At 39.3% G+C, this 24328-nt stretch overlaps 2 protein-coding genes across 3 annotated transcripts in view; one reads left to right on the forward strand and one right to left on the reverse strand.

Moving 5' to 3' along the window:
• Positions 1-24328, forward strand: part of LOC133837838 (uncharacterized protein C2orf42 homolog) — a 139796-nt gene that overhangs the window by 13679 nt on the left and 101789 nt on the right. The window lies entirely within an intron of this gene.
• LOC133837837 (tyrosine-protein phosphatase 99A) overlaps positions 1-24328 on the reverse strand; it is a 110193-nt gene that overhangs the window by 8072 nt on the left and 77793 nt on the right. Inside the window, 4 exon segments of the mRNA XM_062268736.1 lie at positions 3180-3319; positions 4409-4525; positions 6137-6417; positions 8148-8351. Of these exon segments, the coding sequence (XP_062124720.1) occupies positions 3180-3319; positions 4409-4525; positions 6137-6417; positions 8148-8351 (742 nt within the window).

The raw sequence follows: 24328 nt of genomic DNA on the forward strand, positions 1-24328 counted from the left end.
TTCTTGCCAGGCATTGTTGTTTTCTTTTTTGGGCAAAAGCAAAAGTTGGCAGCAAAATTCTCTGACACACAACAAACCCGCAGAAAACTCATCCTCCCCCCTCTCGAACACACTCACACACACACACACATGCAAAGTGTGTTACACACACGCGTGTATCCATAAGGCAAGAGGCAGACAAAGCGATTGCCGCGAAACAATGTTGCCAAACTGCATAAAATACGAAACTACCAACATTGTACAACACACACAATATACATATGAACACACACACTCATAATAACAGGGTGCGACAAGGACAGATCTATGCAGGAGATAAGGACAGATATATGTATGTATATGCTACGACACAACAGAGTATGGAAGATACAAAGTTTTTCCATTTTTGTTTTTGTTCACTTGGCGTCAAAATGTAAATAAAAATTGTTGTTATCGTTGACATATTTTTGTAAGTATTCTAACCGGCAAATTGTTCCAATATAAATTCTTTGAGTATTTTGTGTGACATCAGCATAAAAGTTTTCGCCTGCCAGCATAAATTGGGGTCCTCTTGTGTTCGTTCCTAACTTAACTATCGACGAACCCAAAAGGAATGCGCGCCCACAACCAATTGAGTTGAAGCTATAAATAGTATCTACTCTATATACATATATATGCGAACGATATATTCTAGGCCATGATGAAATATGTAATATTTCAATTTGAAATTGTAACAGGCAGCAACAAGGCTTCCACCTTGATTGCATTAGAGACTTTCGGGACGAATTCTAAATATGTATTCAATTTAGTTTAACAGTCGAAAGTTAATTTCAAGTTACTTTTAGTCCCGTCTATTCACATACATATTGTTTGACTGACGTTTACCCAACTCATAAAACCCGAAAACCCTTTCGCTCTCATTTAGCATCTTTTATTTGTTGTTTGCATTGAAAGGGAAATTGTCGAAATTTATTTTGTTTGGCCAAATACAACAAAATAAAATTATATTTATTTTTTCTTGTGTGCTGTGTTGTTGTTGTTGCTGTTGAACGAAAACTTTGGCAAGTTGAGAAATGGTAAGCTTTTAAAAAGTGCTTTGCGCTCCCCTTTTATATTTATGTACATATATTTCTACTGTGCCCCATTCCCGCGTTGAGCGATGTCCCTTAACTTGCCCGGCGTATTTGTAAAAAATAAATAAAAATGGCATTAATTTGTTAGAAAACACGAGCTGTGTGTTGAATGCTGTGAGGGGGGCGGGGATGCAACTTTTATTTGACATATTCGCGGGAGCATGAAAAATGGCATAGAGAAAAAAAAAAGAGTAAAAATTTCCCATTGAAGTTAAAAATGTTTCGCATTTTCTTTATACTCGATGCAGGATGCAGGAATAAGGACGTAGGTTGTGTAGGACTTGTGGGTCTGCCTGGGGCCTTTGTTTCCTGAAGAGATTGGGCAACTTTACAGCAAATGGGTTAACCACTCTTACACATAATAAAGACTTTAAGTAACTTAAAACTGTTTGCTTGTCTTTTTCGTTCCTTTCCTTTCCTTTCCTTACCACTTCCATTTTTCTTTTCCCTGGATGGGTTTATGTTTTTTGTGATTTGAATTTTAATTAACATTTCTAATGAATATGCGGGCGTACGGGCAACGAGAATGAGAACGAGTAACCAAACCCTTTTTTTTTTGTTCTATGCGCTGGCACATTTCAATTCTGATCTGCGCCTTTTGCTGTTTACTCTCTGCCATCTCCCATTTCATGTTCAAAGGATGCGCCAGTTGTTGGCGTTTATTGTTGCTGAACGAGGTATGAATGAAGTTCAATTGTGGATGAGTGTGGAAATTGATTCATTTGCTACAATGTTTCTACTTAACACATTTTCAATTGAACCCTTTTTTTTTAGATTTAGCTAATCGAGTTAGAAATTCATTGAAGATTTATGTAATTAATCGAGGAAGAAATTCTATTACGATTTTGTAATCAATCGAGTTCGAAATTATGTAATTAACTTTGTGTACAAAAATTTATAACATTTAAAAGATATATTCCTCAATTTTATAAGCATTATCCATTGCACTATTTACTCCTAATTCAAGTCACAAATTGATGGGTTACTTCTGAATTTAATTTCCTTTGAAATTTCAAGATTATTTATATTATATATTTCTAGAATTAGCTATGATGTAATCCATGTTGTTAAGTATGCACATTTTTATGGAAATTTCAAAGACATATTCTCCCATATTTTAAGTGCTAAGCACTTGCATTATTTTGGCAAGTAGCCAATCTATTTACTTTTAGTGTGCGTTAAGAAATCGTTGATGATTTCTGAATTTAATCAGATTAGAAGTTTACTTAAGATTTCTGTGGTTTATCGAGTTAGAATCTATGAGTCAAATAATCTTTTGAATATACATATTTTCCTTAAAATATAATGGATATATTCTGTTATCTTTCAAAAGTTAAGCTCTCGCAATATTAACTTTAGAAATTCATTGCAGATTTTTGTATTTATTCAGGTCTAAAATTCTTTTAAATTTTCAGTAGTTAAATGTGCTACAAATATATTTAAAATGTCCGTAATCAACTGGGATTCAAATATACACATTTCCATAGAAATTTAATATATATATTCTTCTATCTTTTAAGAGCTAAGCACTTGCTTAATTTACTTGCCAATCCCCAGACAGTTGAAGCAGTTCAAAACTCTTTCTGTGCCACTTGGATATATATGTATATGTATTTGATTTGAAGATATATGCAAAAGTACGCACATATATTTATTTTGTGTCGGTTTTAGGGAAATCAAAATGGAAAATAAAAACATTTTCATCGGCACACGCACCCAAAATAGAAGCTTGCTGCGTCGCCTGCTGTGCATTTGGCTTTAGCATTAGTTTCTATATGGCTGGTGTCTGTTGTGCCCAGTTGTACAATATGTTGTTGTGTTTGTTGCCCCGTTTGATTTGTTGTCTTGGCTATATTTATATGGCGCTGCGGGGGTGTGAGGGGCAGGGGAGGGGTTGTAGCATATCTCTAGCAGCAGCATTCGAGTGTGGCGCACAACGAACTGGGCGTGTTTTATTTATGGCGTCTGCACGTGCCGCAAACGTTGTTGCAGCTGCACTTGCCACTAAAGGGGTGGCAAGGGGTAAGGGGTGAGGGGTATGAGATGTTGACAAGGATCGCCACTTACCTCCACAAGAAGAAGGCCATGACGATCAGCACGATGCCAAAGCAGCTGAATATGATGCCAACCAGCACAGCCAAATTGTAATCGTTGTGCGATTGACGCAGCAGCGGTTGAATCTTCTCGCAGTTCGGTTGCAATTGTATCTGCAAAAAGAGAGAGAGAAAAGAAATGAAGGGGAAAGCGTATAATGAAAGTGAAAGGCAAATGTACATAGGTAAATCATATTGGGGTTGAACAGAGAACAGTTGACCTGCTGAGATTTATGTCTTTTGCAGCAGTTGCGGCCTGAAAGGTAAAGCGTATTGTTGTGTAGCGCCTGGGCGTATGCTACACTTTTTTTTTACCCCCTTATGTGTGTTTGTGTGTTGTTCATCCTTGTTGTTTCAGCAAAATAGAATTTGATATTTTTGTTGCCTTCTGTTGCTGCTGCTGTGCAAAAATTAAACATTTGTTTTGCTTGCATTGTTGCTGCATAAATTATATTTATTTAAAAGCCATTTGCTATGCGCGCATGTGTGTGTGTGTGTGTGTGTGTGTGTGGCTCGAGGAGGTCCGCCTAAGCGGAAGTCGCAGCGGAAGTGTAGCATGTAAATGTGGCCAAAAGGTGCAGCCACTTGAAATTCAAGCGAAAACACAACAGCAGCAATGAATTATATGTAAATGCACAGCACAGCACAGCAAAAGGCATAAAATGGTTAACAAAAAAACAACACAAAAAAACAACACAAACAAACACACACATGCTCAAGCATAAAGAGCAGAGACTGCAAAAATTATGAGGGCATGACATTTTGCCATCCCAAGCACCCCCTAACAATGGGCAACGAGGTCAACTAAATTGGTAAGTAGATTTTTGTCACGGTTTTTCACTGCACATAACAAACATATATATTTTATGTATGAGGTTAAATGTCATTAAGGACATCGTAATGACAAGTTTCGAGTGTCTTTTGCGACACAGTTTAAAAGTCAATAAACGCATTGATAGGCGTGGCTCGAAAGTTCCATTAAATGGTTACAAAAATATTACTCATACGCCGCGGTTGCCACGCTAAAGACATTTACAAGGCATTGACTTGGCAGATCTGACACAATTTTTGTAATACGAGTATTACAAGCAAGTTTATGATACTGTCTTAGCCAACTGACATTGCATTTTTCTTCGCTGCAAATTCGAGTGTCAGCATTCAAATTTTGTGTGTGTAAATTTCGTTTCTTTATGGGATACTTACGATGCGCGGATCTGAAAACTTGCCGACCACAATTTTCTTGGGATTTATAACGCTGAATGTTGCCGCTGCCACCTTGACTTCATAGTAGGAATTTGTAGTCAGATTTTGTAGTATCATCTGCAAAAAGAAAATCATAAAATTCATAAATTTAATGCACAAAGAAGAATGTATACAAACTATGTGAAAAACAACGCTGATTACAATAATTTACGGCGCTTTGTTTGCAATTTTTTGGCGTATTGTTTTACCATTTTATTTATTTAATTGTCATTTTTTTGTTGTTGTTGCTGGTGCGCAACAAAATATTATTACATTTCATACGTTTTATTTGTGACGCTAAAAAATATTTCAATTACAAAAATAGTTCGCACCGAAAACAATGAAAAATGCGCGACAAAACAAGGAATGGGAATGGGGATGAGGAATTGAGGATGAGCTCATATTACAAATAGAAACGGAACTGAAGTAACAAAAAACAAATAAAAAAAGAAGGGAAAACAAATACAATAGAATACCTTTCGTAGTAAATGGAAAAAAGTCCGACTTCTGCATACTGTAGTTGCGGGTATTATAGTACAATTTTATTGTTACGATATTTTGTTGGCCAACTTGTTTTGCCGGAGTTTTATATATTTGGTTGCTTTCTAACAAAAAGAAAAAAAACATGCAAGCTGCGGACAAAGCGCACACACAACACACTCCAAAAAAAAAACAGAAGCAGCGGCAGCAAAAACAGCATAAATTTAATTTATTTGCACTGCCAAACCATACAGGTGTGCCAGCTGTCCTGCGTATGAGGATGTGGATGTGGAAGTGTGTGTGTATTATTTTGCCCAAGAATTTATGCTGCACAAAGCCAAAGCCAACGCAAAAGCAAAGGCAAAAGCGCAAAGCCCGGTCTAGTGTGGGCGTGACTGCAGATAAACATTTGTAAAATATTTACATGAGTCGCACCGCGATATTTTTTTTTTAGAGGTTTGCTTTTCATAACTCTCTACTTGAACTGTATTTTCGATCTCTATACAATTTGATTAAAGTTTATGCCATCTTTTCTACATTAAAATTGTAGCAAGTTTTCTATCTGGATTTTTGTTTGTTGTTCCCTTTCGAAATCAATTATTTTTACTCTCATTTCGTTTTGTACTAATTGAACGCTGGGTATCTGCAGATAGTCTGTGGTTATTTATGCTGTTTGTGGCATAAAAATGCAATTATTGTTTGCAGCTTTTTGGGCTATTTCCCTTTTCTTCTCCCTAGTTCTACTTGCTGCACCCGTAGTTTGTTTATCAAAGCATACCTTTTGGGGAGGTAGCCGAAAAAAAAATAGTACAAAATAAAAATGATGCAAAAGGAATATGGGAATATCATCGTAAAGCTGCTGCCAACAATCAACATTTTGTTGTAGAATAAAAACGGGTTTTGCACTGGCCAAAAACAGAAAGCAAATAAAATTCGCCTAGAACAAACAATTTTCCAACAATGGCAAGCAAGCTGTGTGCGTGTGTGTGTGTGTGTGTGTGTGTGTGTGTGTGTGTCTGTCGCCCTTTTGCCAAGCTACACGATAAAAACTGTGGCCTGCTGCAAACAAACCGAAACGAGCTTGAAAAAAATTCCCTCGACTGCATGATAAATTGTTGGGACCAACACACAACACACAACACACAGCACACAGTTTATGAAACCCAATGGGCTGGGCCTTAAAACAATGTTCGAGCTTTTCTCACTTACCGCCGTTTCCAGCTCCTTGGCAGATGCATTGATGCGTATATCACGGTGCGTATCCTGGCCGGACAGTCGCGTTTTAATGATGTAAAAATCGATGGTGTTGTAGAACTCGTAGGGTCGCTTCCAGCGTATCGTAATTGACTCCTGCGAATGACATGTCAGATTTACAATCGCCGGTGCACTCGGTCCTCCCACATCTGTGCGCTGGGCAATCTGATCGGAGGGTTCGCCCTCGTTCTTTGTTGTGAACGCTTTGACAATGACACGGTAGTCGGTAAAGGGTTCTGTGATGGCAAAAGCGGAAACACAAAAAACAACAAAAAACAAGAAAAAGAACAATTAGAATTGGTTTTTATCATAACTCCAGAGCAATTTGTCTGGTATTACAAATTGAAAAATAATTTAATTGAAATTTCCAAATTTGATTTAATTTCAGATCTAAACTTTAAATGTAATTAAATGTAGTAGCTTCTTCTTAAACTCTCTACCAATTTCCATCAACTGTTTTGCAGTTCGGTTATTCAATATTTATTATGGTCAAAGTCACTGGGTGCAGCATCATCAGCAGCAGCAGCACTTTGGTGTTATAATTAAACATTGTGTGAAATACGAGCGTGTGGATGCCACAACTATTGATTATAGCAAGCAACGTTTCGCTGACAAAGTGTCGAGCGTTAATAACGTCAAGTGTGGCAAAGTGCAACAACCAACCAACACACACACACACACACGCATATACAAATTGATTTAATATGCAGTGACAAAATGAAAAATTGTTCAGAGACTGCTGTTGATTAACATACACACATTTATGTTGTGCGTTTTTTAATTAGTGCAACATCGAACGTAATGCAACATATTCGTGCTCATATTTATGAAAATTAAATTTTCAACTGTTTAAATTTTGCGCGCTTGCAAAAGTCAAAGTTGTTGGCCAAAAAGTCTGTGCATTCCGCAGCAAGTCTTTGGCAAATTGCAGGCAACAGAAAGCTGCCAACAACAACAATAACAACAACAACAATAACTCGATGCCTGGAGCACCTGATGCGCGTAATTAATTAAACAATGTGGGCGCGGCCCACACGGCTTGCTATTTCTACTTCTTTGACATGAGGGCACACGCTGCGTATGAGCAACAACGGAATGTGACTCGCAAGTTAATTGCAGACGCTGCTGCGGTTGCTGCCGCTTCTAATAACTCAGCTATGCAACAGTTTTAGCTGCCATGCTAATATAATGCCTTCACCTCCGCCTCCTTCTGCGCCTCTCTTTCCTGTGCCGCCTAAAAGTATGCTATGAAATTATGCAAAGGGCGTCGCCTGGTGACTGGCAAATAATTCGCTTCGCTTAGCCGCGGCTAAGCTCAGTCAGAGTCTGTTGCTGTTGTTGTTGTTGTTGTTGCTGTTCGGTCATAATTACAGGCGTCAAAGTTGTTAACAACAAAAAGTGGCCAGCGGAAAGCACTTGAAACTATTTAATTACAAAGCGCCAGCCAAACAATCGACTTCAGCTACAATTAAGTAAAGGTGAAGGGGCCATCGAGCTGACAGCACTCGAGCCGAGCATCAGGTATTGACAGCACGATGGCCGGCCAATAAAAAGCAATTAAAATGGCGTTTTAAGTGCTGGCAGCTGGCGGGCATGAGTTTACTTTGAATAAGTAGCTTGAAATGCCGTTCAGCGATTCGCCGCTCGTTTCACGTTTCGTGCAAATTTCATAGCATACTTTTGGGCAGCGCTTTAAATTGAAAAGGATAAACGTGGTGTTCTTTCTATAGCATACTTTTAGGCAGCGCTTTAAGTTTAAAAGCATAAACTGCGTATATTGAAAGATTGTTTATAAACAGAGTTGAATAATATGTCAAACTACTTATGAAATGCAGTTCACCGATTCACGTTTCAAGCAAATTCCATAGCATACTTTTTGGCGAGTGGCTTAAGCTTAAAAGTTATTCTACATTGTATATTGAGAATATGTTTATAAATAGAGTTGACAATTGCAATGTGTACTTACTTAGACTCTGGAGCTCAAAGTGTATCAGCGTTTCGGCCGAGTTGCGGGAATTCTTGACAATTTCGACGCCAGTTTGATTGTCGTGTATGTGAAATACATGATAGCCGGCGATGGCACCATTCTGATTCTTTGGCGGATGCCAGGACATTGTAATGCTATTAGCCGATACATCCAGAACGGTGAGATTCTGAGGTTTGCTTGGCACTGCAAGGAGAAGAAAAGGAAAACGGAAATACATAGATAAAAAAGTTGTCAAGTTAAATACACGACGCATAGCATCAAAAGCTTAGTAGCTGTCGTTCGACAACAGATATTTCCTCTTTCATACACCCACCCACCAAAAAAAGTTAAATTTACTTTATCAAAGGCATCACAGCTGCCTATGCTCGACGACGACAATCATAGTCCCCAAAGTCGCAGCGTTGTTGTAGCATACTTTGCGGCGGAAGCGCATAATGAGCGAGCCAAGCCGGAAGTGAGACGAAGCAGCAGCGATGAAGACGACGATGACGACGACGACAGAGTAATGTATATGCGAGCGCATATAAATAATTTATTAAATAACAAACAAATATAAAAGTTGCAAGCGTAGAGAAAGAGCAACAAAAAAAAAAAAACGGAGCGAGTCAAATAAATTGAAATGAATATTTTGCAAGAAGACGAAACAATTTATATTCAAATGCCACTCACATCTATGCATATGTGTGAGTGTGTGTATTTGTAAGGAGGTACAATAAAATTATATATTCAATTACGAATCGCAGGAGTAGGGGAAGAAGACACAGATATACTAGAATAGAGTGGAAGAGAGCAAGAGCAAAAAAAAAAAAGAAAAAAACGGGCACAAGCCAAGCGCAAAGTAATCGAAGCGCATAAAGAAACGGAAATGCGATTGCGAGCAATTTATTATGGCTGCAATTGTGAGACTCTCTAAGTTCCCAACACACACACACACACAGACACACATGCATGTGGAGATACTCCCACTACATACACAAAGTCGTATAGAACTCTGGTTATAATCCAACAAAGCAAACCAAAGGATGCAAAGCTGCAGCAATAATTTCATTTGGCAGCCAAAGGACGACAGTCGTCGACCATGTGTAACGATCATGAAGAAGAAGAAGAACGAGGAGAAGAAGGAGGAGGAATTCGAGTCGAGATATTTGTGTGTGTAAGTGGCAAAAAGCACTAAATGGTAATTTATTTTGCTAATACAACAAAAGCAAAAGGGCAAATGGCAAATGGGGTATGGACACAAAGGGCAAAGGCAAAAACGTTTTGCGTTTGGCAGCAATCAAAAGAACAAATGAGTGACCCGAGGGCGGTCCAAGCACTTGACCTGACACACACACTTCGCCGCTGCTGCTGTCTCCGCTGTCGCTGTCTCTTGACTGTGCCATGCAAATGCGATAAAGCTTAACAAAACACAAAACATTCTCAGACACCCACACACATCAGACGAGTGTGTGTGTGTGTGTGTGTAAAATAAACAGTCGCTGTCAATGTGCAGAAATTTATACAATTCAATAAATGGCATTTCTCTTTTTGCTCCACTTTGGCTTGCTGCTGCTTCTACTTCCACTTCCACTTGCTCTTTCTCTAGCTCTTTTGCAATTGAAAACGGAAATGGAAATGGGAAATGGGCAGACGAGCAGCTGCATTGGATAACAACAAGAACAACAACGACAACAGCAAACGGCAAAGGAAAAAGCCAATTTATAGACTCCCAACTATGAAAGCCAACAGAAAAGAGGGCAAAGAGAACAGAGGTGGGGAGGGGAGTGGAGTGGAGGTGGAGGGGGATCGAGTTTGTATATATAGTAAGGTAGGGCAAGCTATGGCCATGGCAAATTGTAGGCCCCATGCGCGTGGCATTAAAATCAATTAAGCAACAAAGTGCTGCATACACTCAGGCGCCAAAGGATAAATGTCGTCGAAGGTGCACCGAGCACCGAGCACCGCATGTGGGGCACAAAAGTTAATAGCATTGACAGATGCCACAGACAGTTGGCCGTACATTTTCTGTGTCGAGTATCTTAATCACCACCCCTCCGCCTACTTTGACCCTCTCCCTCTCAGCCTGTGAACTTGTCTTAAGTGCTTCTAATTGGTTTTCGCCATATCGTTGGCAATCATGTGCAGCGGCTTTGTTTGTCGTTAGTTGACTGTAAATTGATTTGCATTGCGGCCTTTGGAATGTCCACTGAATAAACTTGATTGCATCCTGCAGGGGATTTTGCTGTACACATGTCTCTGATTAATAACACAAATTGAATTATATAGAGATTTGGCAACGCACACCACAGTCTGTAATTAAGATGAATCTCTCTCTCTCTTTTTCGTATGCAAGTCAGCTTTTTTCTAGCACCTTCACAGGCTTCAACTTTTCTCTAGTCCTGCTCCGCTTGAAGGAGTTTTAAGGGATTGCCATGGCAACGAGCAAAGAGAGAGAGAGCTACAAATTAAAAGAAAACAATAGAGGAGCGGGCACATTACTCAGCTTCTGCTTTTGCTGCCCGTCTCCAAGCGGAAGAAGCCAAGTGTGAAAAGCAAAAGAAAAACTGTGCAAAAAAAAAGAATGCAGAAAAAACGAGTCTCAAAGCTGCGCGTGATTATTTTCACAAAGCAAAGGCGAAAGCAGGAAGAAAAATCTTTTTTTAAAAGAGTAACGCCCGAAAACCAATATAGACGACGTGCTTAAGTTGTTAAGAAAGGCAAACAAAGGCACGACGAGGGATGTGGGGGGAAGGGGGCGGACGCTAAGGTGCGCTCAACTGTATGTGTGTGAGTGTAAAGCAAATAGCATTAAGTTGTCTGAGCCTAAAAAAAAACTACGCTAAAAATAAAGTCAAGCCTGGCGCACACACAGAAATTTGTATGCTCTATAAAATAAAATAATATTTGGATATATTTGTATTCAATGAGATTAATGCCAAGTCGTTTGTGTCCAATGTTAGGGTATGTTGGATGAAACAAGTCGTTGCTATTGTTAAGCGTGTGCTTTATTTAGTTGTTTTCCTTTGGGCGTTGTGTGTTATTGTTGTAGTCGCTGAAGTTTACGAGCTGCTTTAGGATTAAGCCAGACGTAAAAACTAAACAAAAGGCAATGTGCCAAGCAGGGGAAGAAGGACGTGTATGTGTGTGTGGGCGGCTGTGACAGACACACAGAGGCAAACAAACAATTAAAACAGCAGCGTGTATAGAGATGTGTTAAGGGCACACACACACTTACACACTCACACACTCGCACATCCTGATTCACATGCAATTTGACATGTGAACGCAGCGCCGTCGTCTGCCTTTCAATGGCCGCCGTCAAAGGCTCGCTTCACATTATGCGAAATAAAAAGCCCAAAAAAAAAAAAACACGAACAAAACAAATAAATAGAAATGAAAAACTTTGTCTGGCAAAGTCAGGTGAAGGTGTCACTTTAAAGTGCTTTTAAACAGCTTTGCATTTAATTCAACGTTTGGTTAATAATCAAGTGAACAACACAACAGTAACATTTCAAAATTCAACTTGAATTATAGCTCAATGTTGGCTGTCATAGCACTTGACATGCCTTGCAGCTATTATTCAAGTTAATGTGCCATCTAGTCGCATTTATAAGACATTCAAATGCGCACTCAAATAAACCCTTTTACAACAATGTTGTTGTGAGATTGTGTCTTGGCCCATTTGTTCTGGCACATGTCATTTACTCTTCTTTGATTGTTGTGGAACATTCTTGACTCGACTTCTGACTGTTTAACTGTTTGTCTATTTGTCTGTTTGTCTGTGCCTGACAATGTCCACAAATTTGCAAGCTGGTTGACATGTGTCCGTTTTGGTCATTAACTTGGCACAGGACAAAGGATCGACAGGTAAATACAGTCAGTCAGTCAGTCATTCGAGTCTTTTTATTTGCGCACATTAAACCAGCTTTAAATCGCGTTGGCTAATTAAGCCTCGCCATACCACAGTACAAACAATTGTGCGATAAATTCAACGGCGCCGGCTTTTGTGACATGGGCCAAAAGGTTATCGACAGGAAGTTGCACATGGCAGCATCATGGCGGCCATTACCTTCCGGTTTTTGTGGCGAAGGCATGCACACACACGAGCCACACTTGAGACGCGGAAACTGTGTTTAGGGCGGCTCGGCTCAGCTCGGTAGATGTATCTGACTCGTAACTCGACAACGCAAGGCAACAAAAGAAGGCATCAATGTCACGTTCAACGTGTCGAGTTGCTGCGAGTTGCTGCAGCACTAACAAGGTGTTTATGACTTTAAGCAGGCAGACAAAAGGCGTCCGCCTACACACAAGTGACTTTCAAGTGCAAAAAAAGCCAGCATCAGTCCGGGGAGTAAATGATGCTCTTGTTGCCATTCAGGGTTGATGTACTGTTGCTGTTTTTGTAGGCAGCACAAATAGTAGATTGTCATGTTGTGCGGTGCAGTTGGGCGGAAGTTGTTGCTGTGGCAGCCATTTTTTGAAGTCCCCCAAAGAGATATAAGATATAAAAGAGCGAACACTGTTTATCTCTTCAGTTTGGCTCGTTTGCATTGCCTTGAAAGGCAGGCGTGCTTCATAAATTAACGCACAACAATGCAGCCGAAAAGTTGTGCACAGCGATAACAGAGAAATATGAGAGCTGTAATTGACGTGGGTGTCCACATAATGTGTGTGTGTGCGAGTGTAAGTGACAAGCTAAAGTCAAGAGCCAAGAGACAAAGTCTAGACTGAAGGCTCAGCTTATCAGCGTTAAAGGCACAAAGCCTTGAGCACGTATGCGTTGCGCCTGTTGGGTATGCAACACTTTTTTCATTTAAGAACGCCTCTGCAAAAGACTGTGTATGTGTAAGGGCGTGTGTGTATGTGTGTGGTCATGTCGCAAATTAAAATCAAGACAGCAGCTAGAAAAATGATTGATGGCTGTTTTGCAAAAACAAAAAAACAACCAAGCAGAGCGCAGCGAACGAAAAGTTCAATGATTTATGCTTTTCACTTAGTTGTGCGAAAATTTGCCGGCTACTAAATGATTGTTTTCTTCATGCTGCCTTCCACTACTTTGCACTTTTAATGTATTTTTTTGACAAGTCATGTTCATAACTCAGTGTCCTGTAAAATTTTCTATGAATGACGCCTAGTCCAAAAACACACTTCCCCACACTTCTCCATGCACAACCCACAAGCCCGAACTTAAACCCAAACCCCAACCCAAAACCCAATGCAGCAGCATTGAAAGTTTTGCAGCAAAAGTTAAAGTCCAAAGTTTGTGTTGGCCGCTTTTTAGTTATTTTTCGTTTAGACTGACTTTCTTCTCTTCTCAATGGGTGTGTGTTTGTGTGTGTGTGTGTGTTTTTGTTTATTTCGTGCAAGGCAAATCATTTGTCAAAAAAACGCACCAAACTTTGGCTGTTTGCTGTTGACAAGCCAAAAGTTACGTCAATTTGTATTAGCAACTTTTCCTGGACTACAAAAACTTTCGAGTGGCCAGATTCTTCTCTTCTATCCCTCATCGAAGATGATATACCAGAAAAAATAAAATAGAAGATGCTTTAAATATAGTGTGAGGTTATCCACATTCACATGCCTGACTTAGTTTGCGAGTGCTTGTGGCTTTCCTTTCAAGATGTCGAAACTAGACTAGAGTTAATGTGAAACATCTTAGCGCTTTAATTTACATACAGCACACTCAAAGTACAGTAGTCTATCGCTGCGATGACAGTTACACATGGCACCTCCACGAAATTAATTATACGAGTAATTCTTTGGCGAAAAGTTCCGAGCTGCGAAACTTTTTTTTGTCAACTGTTGTTTGTCATTATGTCGTCAACAGACTTGCATCTCAAGCTGAAGCTGAAGCTGAAGCAGCAGCATTTGACAGATACTCGAGTGCATTTAATTGCAAATTGCGTCTGGCTTGTAAGAAATTTCAATTTCGTGCCACTCGCCGCGGCGCCTCTCTCTCTCTCTCTCTCGCTCAAGTGTCATTCATTTCATTCAAGAGAAGCTGACGACAGATATTCTCAGTTGCAGTTCTCAACAAAAATTAGGCGGCATAGCTGAAGCGTAGTTTTGACTCGGAAGACGATAGTGTTACGAAATTTGTGACGACTCCAAAATGAATTTACACAAAAATTGAGTAGAACTTGTGCAAAAACAATTAATTAAACTAATGACTTGATAGAAATTTAGCATGAGATGAATTGGGTAAAATCTTTGAGCTTTGCTTATCGATGATTTTCTATTTTCTAGCTGTCAATTAGCTTAAGCTTCTTAAGCTACAACACATGCTCTACTTAATTAATTTACTATTATTCGTTCATTTTAAGCTTAGCCTTGAATTAACTGCTTGCTTAAAGCTGGCTTTTCATCTTATACTCGAGTGAAAAGCAAATGAATTTGTTTAACTCAAATAATAATAATCAACTGAGCTCAGCTGACAATTTGCTTAATTTGCAAACTGCGTCGTTTCGTCTATCACGTAATTTGCATTAATTTTGTTTTTGTTTTTTTATGCGTTGGGAATAAATGATCTAAGTGCTGGAATAGTCAAGGTTATTCGAACGAGTAAGTAAAATATATATAGAAAATAGTAAATAATAGATAACAATTGATTGCAATTGTACTTTTGAACAATGAAAACTTTTGTGTACTTATAGAATATTTAGGTTGCAAGTCTAATGGAGCGTAAGTTCAAGGCTATAAAAAGGGAGTTACTTCGAGTATTTGGGTTAAATTCACAGAATGATATATGATGTGTTTGCGCTACTTAGACCCTTTTTTTGTATTTACTTTGATTTGTATTGAGCGCAAGTGCAGAGGAGCAAACTATGAATGTGGGAAAAAACTAAAAACGAACGACTTAAATGCATTTTAATTGAAGTCTTGCGTGTGACCGCTAAATCAACGCCCAGCCTTCTTGGCCACGCCCACTGGTCAGTGCTATGCAATTTGCCAGCTGTCAGTCTGGCTCTCTCGATATAGTTTGTGTGGACTTGTAAAATGCTGCCCAGCACGCAACGCAGCCAAAGAACATGCAAATTGCACATACGCCGCATGCGCCCATTGAAAGCAGCAGGCAACTTGTCAGCAGCCCGAGAAGAGTTTAAAGTCAGGCCATAAAGATTGAAGTAGCTCAACAATAAATACCAAATAATTGTGGGCCATAAAAGTTAAGTTGTTAATTGCTCAGCTTTGGCCAGTTACATCGTCGTCAGTTACTACTTCCACTTCCACTTCCAGTTCCACTTCCAGTTCCACGTTCATCTATCGCATTGGTTTTGGCATCGCGTGATGCGCGCGGCTTTCAATGAATGTTTTTGCGCCCCAAAACTTTTGACGAGTTGCCGTTCAGTTTGTTGTTGTTGTTCTCTTGTTGTTGTGGGTGTCAATCCTTGGGCATATTTCATTAAACATCGGCTTCCCCCACGTCAAAAAAATAAAAACTTGTGCCGCAAAAACAATGTTAAATAATTCATTCGGCAGGCTGAAAGTTTTGCGTGAGAATTTAGCCACATTACACGGCTGGCAACACATACACACACACACAAATACATACATAAAACGAGGCTCGAATGCCGCGTTGACTGCGTGTTAAGCCGGAAATGAAAACTCAGTTAATTGCCTTGAAGTATGCAGAGAATTGCCATAGTTCATTCATGTTGTTATTGTTTTTCGCCCCTCTGTTTCTTTTTTATTGTTGTTGTTATCGATAAGAAGCGAACACAGCTGAACAGCTGAACAACTGTCTGTCTTGTCGACTGGGCCTAGGTTACCATCTATCTAATGGAGCCACCTTCGGGCACAAGTTTTCTTGTTCGCTTTTCGCAGCAAACTTTTGTAATGTCAATGAACCTCGAAGTGTGAGCGTCAGTGTATGCGTGTGTGTGTGTGTGTTCCTCAGGCAAACATGGCCATAATAGCAAAGTCTTGTAAGTAAGTAAAGCCCATTGAAGCAATTTGTAGACTTTTAATGAGCTAACTAGTATAGGCCAGCTAACAGAATGGACTAAAGGACTTAACTGCAGCTGGTGACTGCTGCTTAAACTCAATTGATTTACTATACGAACAAGTCGATTAAATGAGCATCAAATGGATAAATATTTTGAGGAATATTCTATAATTTAGTACCAGAAAAAGTTGCTCAATTCTAAAATTAAACGAATGTTTAGTATCATTTAAATGTAGATCAAATATTCTATGACTTAAATATAGAAGAGTACAAGTCGATTAAATGAGCATAGAATGGATAAACATTTTGAGTAATATTCTATGATTTAGTAGCATTTAAAAACCGAGGAGAAAGTTATTCAATTCTAAAGTTAAATGGATGTTTAGTATCATTTAAATGTAGATAATAAATAACAATTAAATTCTATTCACATTTCTGGTAATAATCTATGATTTAATATGACTTAAATATAGCAGAGAACAAGTCATTTAAATAATTTAGTTGGATTTAATAAAAATAGCAGAGAAATTTGTTCAATATAGCAAAGAGAGATGTTTATTTCTGAAATTGAACGTTTGCTCGGTATCATTTTAAAAATATCAATAAAATTTGCGATGCAGATGAATCATTTGCAATTGGAATTACATTTCTGAGAATAATCTACAATTTAGAAAGATGTTAATTTCTAAAATTAACCGGATGTTTGGTATCATTAAAATGTGGATCAAGAACATTAATTAAATTCTCTTCATTTGCGATTAAAATAAGATAACGATTTCTTGGAATTTTCTACAATTCCAGTATTATTTAAATATAGAAGAGAAAGATGTTAATTTCTAAAATTAAACTGACGTTTAACATCAATTAAATTCGATTGATTTTGACTTCAAATGAGTTGCTTAAATTTGGGCAAGTCTAAACACATTTCTGCGAATAATCTATCATATTTATACACATTAAAAAATTGATGAAATATATAAAAATTCCTTTAAATTAAATTGACATTTAAAAGCATAAATGCTTCAAATAAACCGCGATGAATAAAATAAATATTTATTGCTTACAAGTGCTATTCTAACTCAGCTTGCCATAAATTTACAAGCTTCTCAAGCTCGATTCATATTATTAATTGAGAGCAGCTTTTGCAACATTATTCACTGAGTAATTCACTCACAAGCGAATGCAATGAATCAACTGAGCCAAGCTCAGGTCAATTGCTGCAATTCCCACCGAGTGTTTTGTATGAATCATTGGACATTGTTAAAGAGATTCGCAAACAGAACAGAACAGAACATTTACCATAATTATCATCGACGGCGGCATAAGGGGGCGTGGCATCGCTGTGGCTCATCGTCGAGTCCATTGTGTCCCCGGCGATGGCAACGGCAACAGCATTGGCGAAGGCCAAAGTTGTGGCTGGAATGGCGGGAGGTTGATCTTGTTGCTCAATGGAAGTGGGTGCAGTTGCATCTTGTTGTTGTGGTTGCTGTGGCGGTTGCTCTTGTGGTGGACTGTGCGTAACTAGATGAAATTCAGTCTCAAGGGTTTCCCAGCCGGAGCCAGCAGTATGTCCATCGCCATTCACCAGATCCATTATATTCCGATCCGACTGTGCTGTGCTAGCCGTTGGCAGTTCTGTGCTGCTGCTGCTCGAGATGCTGCCACTGCTGCTGCTGCTGCTTGCCACAGCCGGTGGCACCGGCGTTGTGGCAGCTGGCAGCGCATGGCTTAGATGTTGCTGCGCAATGCTGCTGAAGAGCAAGAGCTGCAGCAGCGCTCGCAGTGCCAGAGGCAACTGCTGTGGGCGTGGCATGTTGCCCATATTAATATTAATGCTATTCGTTGTGCTTCGACTCGATCACTCGACTTTTGTGCGCGTTGCGTTTCCTTACGCTCCTCTGCTTCCTCTCTCTCCTTTTAGTATTGTGTGCTGGGAATGGCGCTTTTGTCCCACTGTGCGGCAGTGAAGGACTTTGTTGTGTTTGGCTTGGTTTAGCGGCTTTTGATTACAACATTTTTGTGCAATTTATTGTCGCGTTTGGTTTTTTTTTTTTGTTTTCGATTTCGATTTCTTGTGCAATTTGTTTATCGTCTAATTTATTGCTATAGTTTTTGTTGCTTGCTAGCTTAAATGATTTCCATTTTGGCACTGTCACAAAATATGGCAAACAAAAATAAATACCCGAAATTGAAGAATTCAGTGCGCGATCTGTGTTAACTGCGGTTGTTGTTCTTGTTGCTTAATTTACAAAAAAAAAAAAATACAAACGTTGCTGTCACTTTTTACGATAATTTATTGCATTTTTTCGATATTCTGCCATTGTTTCAGTCTTCTCTCCGCTTTGTTCTCTTGCGCTTTCTTTGGCACTTTTTAAAATTCAACGAAGAGCGCAGAGTTCAACGAGGTTCAGCACAGAGGCGTGTCTCTCCCTCTCTCTCTCTCTCTTTGCAGAATTGTGCTCATGTGTGACCACATAAAGAATATACGATATAAATATGAGCAAGCTTGCCACAAATTGGCGACCCCAAAGTCCACATCGATGTAGACATCTTCTTTGCCCCTTTCTCGTTATCGTCGTTGTTGTTGCTGTTGTTGACATGTGTGCAGCAGCTGGCCAAACCGAATGACTGACTGACTGACTGAATTACTTTACTTGTGTGCTGCAACACAAAGGCCAGTGATTCGGATATGCCTGATGCGGTCACAACGAACACAAATTGTGCGCTACTTCGTAACAACTTAGCAAACCAAAAAAGCGAAATCTTGTTGCCTGTCTATCAATCTGTCAATCTACAACTTGACTAATTGCCGAAGTCGTCTTCTAATGCGATATTCTGCCAATCATGCTGAGCTGAGATAAACTAATATACCTCGGTAATTGTAGCGCAACCAACTGTATTTGCGGTTGGCTCTGGCAAACGGAAAGGAAGGGAAAGGAAAGTGAGGTGTGTGCAAAGTGCAAAATTACAGCTCAGCAGCTCGTGCTGATTCATTCACAATTGCCTTGGCACGCCATGTGCTGAGGGCAAGAGCAACACACAACAAAAAAAGTGCTTCTCGTGACTCTTGGATGAGCAGCCGTTGTTAATTAGCAGCTCATCAAACTGCAGCCACAAATGCAAAATGCATAACAGAAAAAAAATGCAAACCAAGTACGGAAGGGCCGATTATAATATTTAGAAAAGAAATGAATACGAAATTGTGTGACACACAACGACAGACAGAATGGGAACGACATAGTAATATAGTAATAGAGAAAGAGATGGAAGAGGAGGTGAAGTAACAGCACTCATCTATAGTTATAAAACGATATTGGCGAACGAGTTGACGACGCGCTTTGAAAATTGGTCAATCAAGCGACAATTGTTGGCCATTTATGGCCCGGGAAAATGTTGTCTGCGTTGACGCAGTCAGCAGTCAGCCAGGCAGTCAGCCAGGCAGTCAGAAGCAGGCGGCAAACACGATAGACAAGCAGGGAGAGTGAGGTCGTAAAAATAATGGCAATAACCAGGGTAATAACACTCCTCCTATCTGCTCTGTTCTGTCTGTCAATATTTAATAATCGAATCGGGGTCAGCGGACTTTCGGTGGGGTGGGGGGAAGACCCGAAACAATTTGATTAGCAGATTTGTAGCTGGCCTTTGACATGTGCCCGGCAATTGGCAAAACGTAATTGAAAAATTGCCCACTGTTTTCTGCTGTCAAGTGCAGAGCGGAAGAGACGCTCAATGGGGATACGCTCAATACATATGCACATGACCCATAAATAGCAATCAAACGCACACACTGACACACACACACACATGGATTCGTGACGACTTTTTTATGACCGCTTGTTCAGATAAGCTCCATTATGCTTGTCATATACATAAATAATAATAAGCTACTCTGCTCTGCCTATGTGTGTGTCTTATTGATAAAAAAAGTGAACAAATTACCGTTCTGTCAGGTAAAAAAAATAAAAGAAATGCATAGACAACAAACCTTTACTGGGAACGGAAGTAAAGGCGACTTGGCCCCAAAATAAGCTTAAGCCGATTTTGATTTCATTTGAACAGAGTTTATGGGAGCAAGTGAAGAAACTGCGTGGGCGCTAAAGAGTTGTGTGAAAGTGTGTTAAAAGTGTCTCAAGTGTCAATAAACATCAACTAATTGAGGTTGGTTCCATCAATAGTGTTGTTGAACTGTAAATTAACTGATCTTCCACAATACAAACAAGCTTTTGAGAAGTAAGAGTATTAGTGAGCTTTAGCCTAGAGAAAAGCTTAGAATACAAGACTTTTAAGGCTGATAAATAGGTATGCTGATTTTTATTCTCGTTAGTTCTAGTTAGTTTCAAGTGCTGTTAGTTGTGTCGTTGACCTTTATATCAACTGATCTTCCACAATAAAAACAAGCTTTTAGGGTGTCAATGTATAATAATGTGTCAAAAAAAAGTTCTGCATGACAAGGCTAATAAATATATTGATCTCTATTCTGGTTACTTTAATAGATTCCTTTAATTGCTGTCAATGTAATTGATACTGATGTAAATTAATTGATCTTCCACAACAAAAACAAGTTTTTAAGGTGTAAAATGAGCTTAATTTAAAAAAAGTTCTATATTGATCTCTATCCCGGTTAATATATTCCTTCAATTGCTGTCAATGCAACTGATAATGATGTAAATCAACTGATCTTCTACAATAACAAACAAGTTTTTGAGGCGTTAATGAGCCCAAGTCAAAACAGTTCTGTAAACAAGACTTTGTAGGCTGATAAATGTGTTGATCTCTATTCTGGTTGGTTTAATAGATTATTGCAATGTTGGCACAGTTCTTCTCACAACTCGCGCATACATAATTAGTGTGAGAACCCGTTGAGAACCCACATCCACACTTTCGGGAGAAATTCCCAACTCAAATATCAGCTTCTATGCAGGCGACAAACAACACGCGTTCGTGGAGAGTGGAGTAGTGTGGAGGGAGGGGAGCAAATGTTTGTTTATTTTTTCGACCCAGACAAGCGGACTGTTTTATGCGGACTCTTTATGAATGGCCCATATTGTGTGTGTGTGTGAGTGTGTGTTGAAATCGGGGCGTTTTGTTTGTGTTTGTTGTTTTAACCGACTCTTTGCATGGCGTTAATTTGAAAGGGAAATAAATCACAAACAAAATTTGGAAGTGGAAGTCGGAAAAACAATGCGAAGTGCAATTTACCCAATTTTGTGCATGGCTAAGGTCAGTGCACTGCAATAAACGCAGCTCAAAGATGCGCATGCACAAAAGGACATTGGCGCCACACACACAAAACACACACACACACACACACACACACACACACACACACACACACACACACACACACACACACACACACACACACACACACACACACACATATACACGCAAAGGACTTTTGCTTTGCTGCGGCGAAAAATCAATAGAACCGGGCCTGTTCTCCAACTGGGGCTGGGCTGGGCAAAGTGCACGTGGTTGCGACTATGACGATAACGTGCGAGTTGACTTCTCGTCGAGAGAGATACGATGTATGTACATATATACAATATATGGGAGAGATATCTCTATGGGACTATCGCATCGCAGACCGCTCAGATCCGAAGGGAACTAGCACACACAGAGCTCAGAGCTCCAAAAATACAGAAATTGTGTCACTTAACTGTCAAAGAACCGAAACTGCGAGCTGAGAATTGTGAATTGTGAATTGAGCGTGCTTATCATGATGTATTTTGTTGTCTTCTTTCAGACAAAAATAACAACACAAAAAAATCATTTGTTTTCTTTTTTGTTGTTTTTCGTTTTTTTTGCTAAATATGCTAAATTGTGTGGCGTCGTTGTAAAAGACATCAAGCAGAGCTTCTTCAAAGTTCAGATACCACAAAAAGAAAAAAAACACATTCGAAACGCGGCGGCAGAATGTCAACAAAACTCAACGAGAGCAGCGAGAGACGAAGAGAGAGAGAGAGAGAGAGTTGAAACTCTCGCGCTCTCTCTTTGTGTGTTACACGCTCTTTCTCAATCTCTCTCCCTGTGTGAGTGTGTTGCGACTCGTTTTGAGCGAATTTGCCTGGCCTTTGGGTTGCGTTCTGCTTTTTTATTGATTTCTTGAAAGGTACACAAAATGCGAATAACAACAACAGCAGCACCACAAACAACAACACCAACATAAGGAGCAACGCAACGAACAAAGGCAGCAACAACAAGAACAACAACAATATCTAGTTTGAACACTGGGCGCACTATGGACAACTATATTTTATTCGTATTGTTTATTGTCGTATATATTTATAGTATGTGTTCCATTTGCATTTACGACTCTTTCTGTTTTTAGTTTTTTGTTGCTGTTGAGAAATAGACGTTTTTCTTAATTGTTTTTTGAGACTGTTGGTATGCACTACACACGCACATTATGAGTACATAATAAGTATATGCTTATTGCTATGCTTTTATATGTATATATATCAACAATATTTCCGGACTGTTGCCATAGACGTGCCATATAAACACACTCAAGCACTATAAATTGTTGTCCATTTAATTTATGTTGTTGCTTTTTGCGATAAATTCTTTATTCTGCTTTTGTAGCAAACTGTCCGCAGCTGCCGAAAAAAAGGCGGCTGCTGCGCAGAGAATTTTTCAAGCGAACGCACTACACACGAAAATCACCACAGAACATTTCACGTTTTTCCACTAGCACCAACAAAAGTCACTTGTGTTATTTCATTTAGCAATGCAATTTGCCAATTGTCAGCATTTGGCTTATATCATTGAGAATTTTTATGGAATATATTATGATATTTAAGAATTTTTGCCTCTTTTTGCATGGGCCACAATCAGAAAAACTACAGCAACGAGACGGCGGCGACGACGACGACGGCGACTATGATGACAGAGACAGACAAACACACGGGGCGATTGCTGCTGCTTACTGTCAGATACACTGATAAATTCGCCGTCTTTTGCTTAATTCGCCGTGGTGCGGCAGCGGCATATGCGGCAGCTGCTGCTGCTGTTGCTGTCATGACCAAGAGAGTGAGAGAGCAGCGTTTGTATGTGTGTGTGTTTGCGTGAGTGAGCGACTCGCCGACTAAACAAAATGCGAGTGCAAAAGGGAAATTTGGTCGTTAGGGAATTTTATTTTGAGCGCGCATTTCAAATGTGGGAATTGCACGTGTATTTTCTTGTCGTTAACGATAACAGCTGTTTCGAGTACGGGAATTCATTTTTCGACTAAATATTTCGCATTGACAAGAGAACAACGACAAAAATAAACAAATTATATTTGGTTGTTTGTTATATAAGCCTGTTTTTTGTTATCAATTATCGAGTACGTCAGTGATAAGCAATGTAATTAGTTTGTATCATAGTTCAACACACTGATAAAGCAAAGCAACGATACTGCGCTCAAGTGCCAAGTTGTATAATTAAATATGTGATTAGAATAAAATATTATACTATGAAATTTATCGTTTCAATTCCTGTATGAGCGAGAAGAGTTTATAACTTTGAACTACATTGTTTGACAACTTAAAGTCATATATTCGGAACACTTTAAAATGAAATTTGATATCCTTTTTGGGCACTTTATATTCACAATAACTAAAAGGATGCTTAAATGTCTTAGTGTGTGTATGTTAACCGTAACCTGGCACATTTTTTGGCCATTTCGTAAGCCCCCTACAAGAGATACATCATTAGGCATTATGCTAAAATTACCTGCCTATGCATAAAACCACTTGAAAACTCATTACAAAAGCGCCACACAAAGTGTTACATAACATACACATTGTACTCGGTAATATAAACTCAAACACACACTCACACAGGACATTGAAAGTTGAATGAAAGGAAAGGAAAGGGGGGAAAGGTGGCTATAACGGGTGAAACAGTTTGCACCATTGGCCACAAAAGTAGGCGCTCTACAAGCAGCCTCAGGGGCGTTAAAGCACTTAGATTTATGTCGCCCGATACACACGCACACACACTCATACTCTCACTCACACACTTTCGCGAACTCACACACACACACACAGATACAACATAGTCACGACTTTGACTCGTTTTATGCATTTAATAAAAACTTTCACTTCAGCGTTCGCATTTTCCTCAACGTTTTCCCGCTTATATTTTTTCTCCACTGCCGTTTTTTGATTTTCTTTCCATTTATTTTACTTTTTTGTGGCGCTGCAGCTAAAACTTTTGCGCTGCATTGAAGCCAAGTACTTAAAAAGCAATT

The sequence above is a fragment of the Drosophila sulfurigaster genome, chromosome 2R, assembly GCF_023558435.1.
Source record: "Drosophila sulfurigaster albostrigata strain 15112-1811.04 chromosome 2R, ASM2355843v2, whole genome shotgun sequence".
In the NCBI taxonomy this organism is placed as follows: Eukaryota; Metazoa; Arthropoda; class Insecta; order Diptera; family Drosophilidae; genus Drosophila; species Drosophila sulfurigaster.